Source organism: Echinops telfairi, unplaced genomic scaffold, assembly GCF_000313985.2.
Source record: "Echinops telfairi isolate 266 unplaced genomic scaffold, ASM31398v2 ScPeMD7_3509;HRSCAF=4178, whole genome shotgun sequence".
In the NCBI taxonomy this organism is placed as follows: domain Eukaryota; kingdom Metazoa; phylum Chordata; class Mammalia; order Afrosoricida; family Tenrecidae; genus Echinops; species Echinops telfairi.
The window spans coordinates 14,217,625-14,229,572 of record NW_022107407.1 but is presented as its reverse complement, the minus strand read 5'-3'; the positions used below and the strand labels follow the sequence as shown (position 1 = coordinate 14,229,572).

Sequence of the window (11,948 nt, the reverse complement as noted above, 5' to 3'; positions counted from 1 at the left end):
TAAAAAATAAATAAATAAATAAATAAATTAAAAAAAAAGAAGTAAGTTGCATCTGACCCAAGTCATGGTATTTCAATCACCTCATATGCATGGGAAAGCTGGGCATTATCAATAAAGAAGATAGAATAAGAATTGGTACATTTGGATTATGATGCCCGTGAAACGTATTGACATTGCCATGGATTGCCAAAAGAACAAACCTCTCTTGGAAGACGTTCAAGTTTGCTTCTATGAAGCAATGAGGCAATACTTTGGATATATTATCAAGAGAAACTAGTACTTGGTAAATGACATCATTCTTGGCGAAGTAGGGGGGCAGCCAAACCAGGAAAGCCTTCAAGGAGATGGATTGACACAGCAGCTGCAATAATGGCCTCAAGCATAACAACAATGGGGAGATGACACAGGACATGGCAGTGTTTTGTTTGTTGTTATATAGGGTCCCTGTGTTAGAAAGGACTCAATTGCACCTAACAACAACATGTTTCTGCACCAGTATCCTGATAACATGAACTACCACCTCAATGGAAAAGATCATGCATTCGACGATCTCTAACAGTGAGATAGACACATTAGTGTTTCCGTGATAAACCCATCTCTTTACTTGTGGGAAACCCTGGGCAATTCCTTATCCCTGCACCATATGCTCAACGGAAAATTGGCCATTGTTATGAGGCTGAACATAAAGTGGAATTTTCATGGAAAATTCCCCTATTTTAAAAAAAAAATTTATATTTTTCTACAAACTCTTTGAGGCCTTCTTGTATTTATTTTTTTCTCTTTTCTTTTTCTTTTTTAAGATCATTTTATTGGGGGCTCTTACAGCTCTTATAACAATCCATACATTGAGTGTATCATATTTGTACATATGTTGCCATTTTCTTTTCCTAAACATTTTTACTTTATATTTGAGCCCTCGTATCAGCTACACTTTCCCCCCTCCTTCCCCCACCCTCCCAATTTTTGAACCCTTGATAAATTATATATTATTATTTTCAATGTGTAGAATCATGTCATCTGGAAATAGCGATAGTTTTACTTCCTCCTCTCCCATACAAACACCTTTATTTTCCTTCCACTTCCCTATGTTGTTAGCTTGGACCTCCAGTACAATGCTGAATAGGAGTGGGGACAAGGGACATCCTTGTCTCTGCCACTTTTTCAGTAGGATTGTTTTCATCTTTTATCCATTGACTATTGGCTTGTCATAAATAGTTTTTATAACTTTGAGACATTTTCCTTCCATTCCTATCTTCTTGAGTGTCTTAATTAGGAATGGGTGTTGGATTTTGTCAAACGGTGCTTCTGTGTCTATCAATAATATCATGTGGTTCTTATCCTTTTTATTATCACTTTGATAGATTATGTTGATGGATATTCCGATGTTGAGCCATCCCTGCATCCCTAGAAGGAATCCCACCTGATCATGATGGATGATATGTTTTATGTACTTTTGTCCTCTATTGGCCAGTATTTGTTAAGGATTTTTGCATTTGTGTGCATTAGAGATATCGGTCTGTAGTTCTCTATTCACAGGCCAGTGGGTGGGAAGTCTTGTGGATCCAATGCCTTGTAAGTATCTCAGCATTGGCTGGGTCTCCATGTGGCTTCTCCAGCACCCAGGGCTGCATCAGGGTAGGTCCATGTGGCTTCTCCTCAGGGATGTCTCACAGGGAGTGAGCTTTGTCAGCAGAGAGACCAAGGGAATGAGCCGAGAGAGAGAATATCTCCCACCTCTAAGGAAGAAATAAAATAATTCGCAAAATCCTGAGGGGAAGGCCATTCCCACACAGAGACCCCATTGGCTATACAATGATTGATAGGCTAGACTCTATTCCTTCGTTTGCAATCCTTTCAAGTTGGCAACAGATTATATAACTACCACACTGGTTTTTTGCTGCACTGATTTTTTTGCATTCTTCTCTGGTCTTCCCACTCGTACATCTCTGCCCTGATTTGTATTATTTCTTTTCTTTTACTATTGGAGGGGTTGTTCTGTTGATTCGGTTCTAGTTGCTGCAGGTTTTGTGACAGCGAATCAGTCATAAATCTCTCTTCCTTTTTCATATATGAATTAATCGCTATTAAACTTCCTCTAATAACTGCTTTTACTGTATCCCATAGGTTTTTGTACAATGAATTATTCTTATGAGTTTCTAGAAACTTCCTAATTTCCTCTCTAATCTGAATACCATTCATGTCACAGATGATCATTATTCATCCTCCAATTGTTTTTCTAGTCGCCCATTTGTTGATCTCCAGCTTTATGGTGTGGTGATCTGAGAGGTACTTTGAATGACCTCTATGCTCTATGTGCTTGAATTTACTCAGGCTCAACTTGTGCTCCCACATGTGGTCTACTTTTGAAAATAAGCCATGTGTACTCGAAAACTGTGAATTGTTTGCATTTGCATGGAGAGCTCTATTAATGTCTCTAAGGTATACAGTAGTCACCTAATTGTAGTGTTTAGCTCTGTAGCTTCCTTGCTGAGCTTCTTTCCAAGTGATCTATATTTCTCTAATAGTGATGTATTGAAGTCACCTACAATGATTGTTATGTCTGTGATTTATTTTTTCATCTTCTGAATTGTTTGACAAATGTCATGGGTCTCTCATTAGGTGCGTATAAATTTATTATGTTCACTGGGTCCTGGTCTACTGAACCCTTGGGTAGTATATAGTGCCCTTCCTTGTCTTTTGTTATAATTTGCACCAGATGAGAATTTTGTTGGAGATTAAGATTACAAACTGCCTTTTCTGGTTGCCGTTTACTTAGTATATTTTCGCCAATCTTTACTTTTAATCTGTTTCTGTCTGCAAGCTTAAAATGTGTCTCTTTTAGGCAACAGATTGATGGTCTGAGCCAGTCTGATGACCTTTGTCTTTTAACGGGAGAATTCTGGCCATTGACATTCAGAGTTGTTACCACCATCTGTGGATTCATTGCTCTCATAGCATACCTGTTGTGCTGGATGTTTTCCTATCTCCCTCACATCAGTGTGCTGGTTTTTTTTGTTTTGTTTTTTTCGTTTGTTTTTTTTTAACATTTTATTAGGGGCTCATACAACTGTTATCCCAATCCATACACACATCAATTGTGTAAAGCGCATTTGTACATCGTTTCTCAAAACATTTTCTCTCCATTTAAACCCCCGGCATTAGGTCCTCATTTTTCCCCTCCCTCCCCGCTCCCCCCTCCCGCATGAGCCCTTGATAGTTTATAAATGGGTATTTTGTCATATCTTGCCCTGTCCGACTTCTCCCTTCATCCACTTTTCGGTTGTCTGTCCCCCAGGGAGGAGGTCACACACAGTTCCATGTAACCGGTTCCCTCTTTCCTACCCATTCTCCCTTTACACTCCCTGTTTTGCCACTCACACCACTGGTCCTATAGGGCTCATCCGTCCTGGATTCCCTGTATTTTCAGTTCCTATCTGTACCAGTGTACCTCCTCTGGTCTAGCCAGTCTTGCAAGATCGAATTCGAGTCATGGTAGTGGGAGCGGGGAGGAAACCTTTAGGAACTAGAGGAAGGTTGTATTTCTCATCATTGTTACATCGCACCCTGACTGGCTCATCTCCTCCCCGAGACCCCTCTGCAAGGGGATCTCCAGTGGCCTACTCATGGGCTTTGGATCTCCACTCCACACTCCCCCCATCATTCACTGTGGTAAGATTTTTTGTTCTGATGATGCCTTACACCTGATCCCTTCGACACCTCGTGGTTGCATAGGCTGGTGTGCTTCTTCCAAGTGGGCTTTGTTGCTTCTGAGCTTGATGGCCGCTTGATTACCTTCAAGCCTTTAAGACCCCAGACGCTATACTTTTTTATAGCCGGGCACCATCAGCTTTCTTCACCACATTTGCTTATGCACCCATTTGTCTTCAGCGGTTGTGTCAGGAAGGTGAGCATCATAGAATGCCAATTTACTAGAAGAAAGTATTCTTGTGTTGAGGGAGTACTTGAGTGGAGGCCCAATGTCCTTCTGCTACCTTAATACTAAATCTATAAATGTAGGCTCATAGATCTATTTCCCCATCCTCATATATTTGTATATGTGCTGGTTTTATGTGGGGGACTTCATTCTTGTCTTCTCTTCCCTCTGAGGCAATATTATCTTGGTGCTTGTTTCCGATGCATTGCCTTCTGAATAGAGCTATATGGTCGTCTCCTGCTTCTGTTTGGTGGATGTTGGTCTTTCGACAACAGTGAGTCGGCAAGGATTTTTTGCAGGGTTGGGTATTTAATGACATTTTTTCAGTGTTTCCTTGTCTGGGAAGACTCTTACCTCAATGTCTTTCTTAATAGATACTTTGACAAGATGGAGGATTTTCAGGTTGTCCAGTTTTTTGTTTTGTTTTGTCTTTTTCTTTCAGCTTTCAGAAGATGTTATTGCACTCTCTCCTCCTCTTCATGGTATCTGAAGATAAGTCTGAGCATGTTCTTACCTGAGCATCACTGTATGTGACCTCCTTTTTTCTCATATTGCTCTTAATATTTTCTCTTTTCCTCTATATTGGATAATTTAACTCTTGTGTGCCTTGGTGAATCCTTCCTGGAGTTTAGTCTTTCCCATTTGTTGAAGTCTGCCTGATTGTCAAGATCACTGGTATAATTCTCTGTCACATTTAGTCTGTTGGTGAGGTCTGTTATCTTGTTTTTGGCTTCTGTTGCCAAATCTTTTTAGTTCTTGTATTTCCCTTTGGTGCATGGACTCCATTCTCTCTATCATGGACTTTATCTCCTCTGTCATTGCGTCCTTATTCTGGGTTGCCTTCCTCATACCCTGTATTACTCGAAGCAGCATTCTGAAGATTTCTTTGTGTGGCAGATCAATATCTGTTTCTATGAGCATCATTAGGTTTAGGACTTCCACCGCTGTTGCATTTTCTTTGTCTCATTTTCTTTTTGAGGGTGTTGAGGTATGTTGCTGTCTACATAAAGTTTTGGAGGAACTTGTTGCCACATTCCTGAGAGACTGAGGTTTTTCTCTGTGGGACTGGTAAGAATAGTTTTGGAGATTACAATGACGCGTGGCCTACTATGGTGGTAGGTCAAACTACTGTGTAGGGGAGGTGCTTTGCATACTCAATGGCCAGCATCAGTAGGGAGCTTTGGAGCATGGCCTGAGGCCAGAGACTGTAGGTATGCCATTGGGCCACGTTGGGAAGTGCCTGCAATTGGGACACAGGTCTGGTCTGGACTGTCTGGCCACTATTTATAGTCTTCCAAAGACTCTCTGTGGATCTCAAAACTGGTAGAGCCTATTTAGGGATTGGTCTGTTGCTTTCAGCTCCTGTTGGCTTTTCCTGTTTTGTAATGTTAAAATCTTAGGATCTACTCATCTGGGAGCTGAGTTCTGTCCATCTTGTTATGTTAATGCTGTGTTTATGAACCATGTTTCTGGTGGCTTACATTCAAAGTTACACAAAGGAACACAGCCTAAAATTGGAAACATTTCTTAATTTAATTTAATTTTTTAAAATAATGGCCTTTTGGTGTGCCCTCGTATCAGGACTGTGTTACACTCTCCCACAGGGAAGCAGGACAGGATTAGCGGAGTAGGTTTGAGGCTGACTGGATCTGAATTCTCCCCTGGCTGCACTCCTGTGTCACACCCAGCTTTCTCATGCACAGCTCTACTTGCTGTGCTCCAGGGATCTGCCTTCTGTCATAGGTAAATGTCACAGGGGCTCTTCAATTGCTGCAAATTAGTGTCTAATTATCTATCATTACCCACACTTGCCAGCCTGGAGGTGGGTTGAGGGGGAAAAGGGATCTCAGATGTAGTCTCACTCTTCCTGACTGGGGAGGGAATATGCAAAGCCTGAGAATGCAGGAACTGGGAGGACAACAGAGAGGGGAACTCCTGTGTGAGGTCTTATATCTAGTTCTCGAAGGTTCTCTGAGAGCCAGCGATTATGACCACCTTTAGACAGTGTGGTAGTTACATAATCTGGTATCAACTTGAGATTATTAACGGTGAAGGAATGAAGTTTAGCCTGTCAATCTGGTCTCAGCTTGATGACCTCATTTGGAGGTGCTACAGAGATAAATAGCTCACTGGAGGTAGGATACATACTCTGCCATACATTCCTGCTGACAAGAGACATGGAGCTACACTGATGCCAGCCAGAATCTTGGAACTGGAGGAACTATATGAAGACCCACACCACCGCTAAGTTCCTTGAACCACCTGTGATCTTCCTACATTCAGCATCATTGCATGTGCTGCATGAGCCTGAAGAGGAATTTATAGACTGGTATCAGACATGTGGGCTAATATTGGGCTTATGGACTTAGGACTGGGTTGTCATTCTTTCTTAATATACAATTGCTCTTTGATATAAAGATTTCTCTTTCTTATACACATATGAGTGTCTCTGGATTTGTTTCTATAGTGCACCCAGACTAACACAGACAGCAAGTTGGAGAAACTACTTCAAACTTTGTGTTTCAGATCTTAGGTGAAAGAAGGGGTGGTGAATGTTGTCCCACTGGACCTGGCAAGAGATCAGCAGTGCCTGTTGGCATTCGTGGTGAACCTAAGAGTGTTTCAGTGAAGTCTCAAATAACTCCATGGGCAAAAAATCTCAGGGGAAAATCTGAACCAGACCCTAGTACACCTAATCTAATTTTTGCACCCAGCCTCCCAATATTGGCCACCTTAAATTTCTGATCTAACAACAGGAGCCTCATGCAGGTGATTCTACCTGGATGCTACCTAGTCTCATCTTCTTGTGTTTCTATGGAGATCTGCAACTGAAACAGACCATCAAGCAACACCTGACCATGTGCTTTTATCAGCATATAAAAGCCCTATGGATGGATCACTGCAGTCCAGACATCTCAAGCCAATTCTAGGAATGAAGCTAAACCTGGCAGTCTTTTTTCCCACTGCACTTCAATTTGTATTATGTCAGGAGCTAACTCCATGAAAGCTAACAACTTTAAGACAAGGGAATTTTAAAGTTTAAAATTTAAATGAGTTTGCAAAGTACCACGGTACATATGTCATGAAAAATCACCAGAAACATTTTTACTATAGTTTCCACATTAACAGTTGCCATAATAATGGGGCAAATGTGTGGTGACTTTATATTTTCAGATCAAATTATTAACCAAAAATTGAACATTTTTTGTTTAACTATGATATTTAAAAATACAGTATCTCTAAAGTACTTACTCTATTTTGGTTCTTATCTTTACGTAACTTATTTGAATCATATATGACTAAATATCTTGTAAACTTAAGGGATAATCAAAGAATGATGCCCTTTGTTTAAAGAGGCAAAGACAGGAGATTGAAAGAGTTTAGTAATTCCAAAAGTATGCTTAGGCAGAGGAAAAGTTTTAGGTGTTTCATGTGGTGTTGTTTTTAATGTTTGTTGATATTATACCGAACATGAGCCTATTATTTCTAAATTTAGCTATAAAACTGTGATTACTAACATTTGAAGGAAAAACACAGGTAACTAGATGTTAGACATAATTTATTTACAAATAATTCTTCCTGGATCAATTTCCAACCAACGAAGTACAAACCTACCAGCTGCTCCTGAAGAATAAGATGAAGCTGGATTCTCCAGTGCAGATGTGTATTTGTGGAAATCCTTTATAGTGTTGATGTGAGACGGTGTTGACTCAGTTACAGGGGGTTTGGACCAGTGTGCGTACATACACACACTATAAGAGCTGTGTGCCTATCCATTTCTTATGTGACAAAAAGTATGCCACATGTTGTTGTGTTTCCCAGCCCAAGCAGAGATAACATCTGTCTCCCCTCATTTCCTAGTAGTCAGTCTATAAAATGGGTGGTTGGTTTTCTCACTCTCCTCACTATATGCTAATTCTAATATATTTTTATTCATGTTTTTTTTTCAGTTCTGGCTTACGGATGATTGCTGGTTACAAGCAAATTTATATCTGGGTCTTCAGGATTTCGATTTTGAAGATCAGAGGCCATATTGCTTTAGTGTCATGGCTGGCCATGGGAAGAGTCATTTTTTTAACGTAGAACTTGGAAGTGACCTTGCTGTCTGGGAGAAGTCATTCCAAAGAGCTACTTTCATGGAAGTTCAAAGAACTGGGGTAAGTCCTTTACTGTAGTTATTTTTGTTTCTGTATTCAGTTCAAAATTTAACTGGTGATATTAAATTAAATTAATTACTATAGTATATCTATTTTACACAAAATATTCTATCTTTACAAGTTGAGTGTTTTATAAGAATCACTATGTTACAAAAAGATATTGTTACTCAGTTATTACCTTTAACTATTTTGTATCTACCCTCAGATCAACATTTGTGATTATTATGACTAAATGGACTAAAACAGTCCTAATAAGGGATTAGCATGTTGCACTTACATATCCTATATACTCGTATAGGTAGATAAATTAATATAATTTCTCATAGACTATGTTTACAGGAGATAAAACATCTAGCTTAAAAACAAAACCTGTAGCTGTTCCATGGATGTCTGTCATCTTCCAGTGCCCATAACTACACTTGCCCTGAGATACAACAGGTCTGAAGAGAATGTGAAGTCGTTCCTGTATCGGAATTTTTTTCTTCCTTGATAGTAGCAAATAAGCAACAGCAATTGAACATATAATGAAGACTGTATTTAAACCCTCATTATCATAAATAGTGAGATCATCTTCGGAAGGGATATCAATACTAGAATTAAGATTGACAAAAAATAAATTAAGTAAGTGTTTGAAGAGGAAATTTAACTCTGCACAACATTTTGATTTCATTTCTGGCCTAATGGGGATAGCTATGCACTTTACGAGTCTGAGTTACTAATAACACCTCCTTGACTTTTTAAAATGTTTTTCATGTGAAAAGATTCTATATTAACATTTATTTCTCATTCACATTGTAATGATGTAATGGGATCATCATGTAAGGTGTCATTACAGATCAGGAGGCATTTCTGTGACATTTTTAAACATTTTTTAACTGGAATATCCACTGATGTTATAATCTACTTAATTATGTTATGCTCAAATATTCATCAAAGCCAAGTGTTAGTCTCTTCCTAGCTCCCTGTTGTATTCTCAATTAATTATTATTGATTGGAATGATAATTTATTCCAAATTACTTATATCTGAGGCATCCAGTTCATTTAACTGTTGCATATCAGTGCTGAAAGACAAAATATTAAAAACAGAATCTCATATTAGGAATTTTCTTGTGTATAATGATGTTACCCACTTAGAAATTATGTGAATACATGAAGTTCACAAGTAATTAGATAACAAAGTGAAAGATATTTTTTTGCATAAGGTGAACTTTTACATGCCATCCTTTTTTTTCTTTCATATTGCACCAGTGATCATTATGCTTTTATGTAGAAAATAGGGAAATAGGTTTCTTTATACACCTTGGTTGATATACAAGAAACATGTTTATTCAGTACTTTTTTTGTTTGTGCTGCCTAACAGAGTGTAGTTGGGGTGATATTTAACTTATGCTTAAAAGAAGATGACAGGCAGCTAGGAGACCAAATCATGAATAAGGTAAATCACAAAATCCTGTTGCTGGAAGGAACCTGGCAGGTAATTTCATCTAGTGCCTACACAAAACAAAATGAGAGTTGGATCATACTAGATGGATGAAAGATGACTTGTCATTCCTTAAGAATAGAACTTCTTCTTTAGACATACAATGGTCAAACCATCCCTTCTCACATTTGGTGATTTTGTTGATTAAAAAAAATTGAGGCATTGGAATTTTAATAGTCCAAAAATGTATTCTAAGAAGTGCTTAATCCCTTTGAAAAACATTCATGTTTTTATGCAGAAGGAAAGGAAGCAGAAGGCATCTACAATAAGGAGAATTGAAATGAGGCTAATAGTCCCTTGAATTAAAGATCTGAAATTTGAATTATGACAGGAGACATAAATGACTCAATGTAGTTTTTAAGACTCCAGGACAGATGATCCCTTCGGGACCAGTAGTGAGAGTGGGAATACCAGAGGGTGGAGGGAAGGTGGGATAGAAAGGGGGAACCGAGTATAAGGATTTAAATATAACCTCCTCCCTGGGGTACGGACAACAGAAAAGTGGGTGAAGAGAGGGAGACTTTGGACAGTGCAAGACATGACAAAATAATAATAATTTATAAGTTATCAGGGGTTCAAGAGGGAGGGGGAAAATGAGGAGCTGATACCAAGGGCTTAAGTGGAGAGCAAATGTTTTTAGAATGATGAGGGCAACTCTAATTGACTCTGATGAAGTCAATTCCCCCACACAGTGATCCTATGTAAGGTTTTCAGGATTTAAATCTTAACGACAACCAACAGCCTCAACTTTCTGCATAATCTATGGTGGGTCTGAAAGCACAGACTTGTGATTAGCAGCCCAGGACCGAACTCATGTATCGACTTCTGGCACAGGGTGATGTCAGGTCTACCTGAAACAATATAAAGGAGGTACAAATGCATAAAGAAAAAGTAGGGGCTGGATATAGACCATGTAGACAACAGTGTCCCTATAGTACCTAAGGAAAAAGTCAATAACATTTTCTGAAGGGCGTAAAGGAATACCTGAAAAATTGGTACCTTCTTGTTTTTTGTAGATTATTCAAACATCAGGAATCCAGAGGCAAAAATAGCATATTTATATTTCCAGTTTGTACATCAGCCAAAGATATTTCAACTTGTTTTTAAGCTTTATGAATTCTTCATTTATGGAATTTGATTTAGTAAATTTTTGTAGGAAATTTTAAAAGTTGGTTTCTAAATGAATGGGTGAATCAGTATATAGATAGATAGATGAATGGATGGAGGGATGGATGGAGGGGTAGGATGGGTGAATATGTATTAAGTATATGTAGAATACATCCTTTATATTAAGAAAATAGAGAAATGTGTTTAGTTTGAAATAGCTCAATGACAAAAAGAAAATAATGCAGTCCAATACATAGAATAAAACAATATAGCTTTTTGTTTAGCAGTAGTTCTCACAGTCCATTGTATACCTAATTCAGCGTATGTAAATATTCTGTGTGTGGTTTGAACATCACTGTTTCTAATACAAGTCCCATGTAATTCCAGTGGAGCTGGGGTGGGGGATTGTCTGCTCAGAATAGTATGCAGAACATATTCAGAACCTTAAATTATTATGAGGGGTACTCCCCCACCAAACAGAAAAAGTCTGCTGGGCAGAGATTTTATAGTAAGCATTTTTCCCGCTAGGCAAGTATCAAGCAACTTGCTCTGAGTTAGTGCACCCCGTGGCATCACCAAGGAAGGTTCTCTTGTGTCACAGTGATTTTTTTTTTTTCGTAAAAGCAGTTTCACTCAAACTTCATTTTTTTTGTGATGGCCAATTCAAGAACAGAATGAGGCTGTGAAATTTTGTTTCCTGCTGGGGAAAAATGCCCCAGAAATTGTTGTGATGTTGAATACAGCTTACAAGGATGGCTTTATGGGAAAAACTCAAGTGTTGGAGTGGTTTTCTCATTTCAAAAAAGGTGAAATGTCGATTGATGACAAACCTTGTTATAGATGTCCATCAACTTCCTGAACAGATGAAAATGTCAACAAAAATCCATGGACTATGCTCGAAGACCGGCCACAGACCATTGAAGAGGCGGGGATATTATCTGGACCATTTTGGCGCTCAGTTAAGCTTATTTTAATGAAAGATTTGGGAATGAGAAGGGTTGCTGCAAACTTTGTACCTCAAGTTCTGACTGACCAGCAAAAAGCACATCAACTGGAAACATGCCGTGCTTTGTAAGAACAGCTCTGAGGTGACCCAGACTCTTTCCCCAGGGTCATTACTAGTGACGAGAACTAGTGCTATTCTTATGACTCCAAAAGCAAATGTTAATCAAGCCAGTGAAAGACGCCATGATCACACCCCATGCTCTGCACCCCCACCCAAAACTTGTCAAGTGAAATTAAAGATAAAAAAGATGCTCTTTTTTTTTT

General features: G+C 38.8%; 1 protein-coding gene across 1 annotated transcript in view; it reads left to right on the top strand.

Moving 5' to 3' along the window:
• Positions 1-11,948, top strand: part of SNTG2 (syntrophin gamma 2) — a 442,011-nt gene that overhangs the window by 292,336 nt on the left and 137,727 nt on the right. The window contains exon 13 of the mRNA XM_030886702.2: positions 7,885-8,091. Coding sequence (XP_030742562.1) covers positions 7,885-8,091 — 207 coding nt within the window. The remainder of the gene's footprint in view (positions 1-7,884; positions 8,092-11,948) is intronic.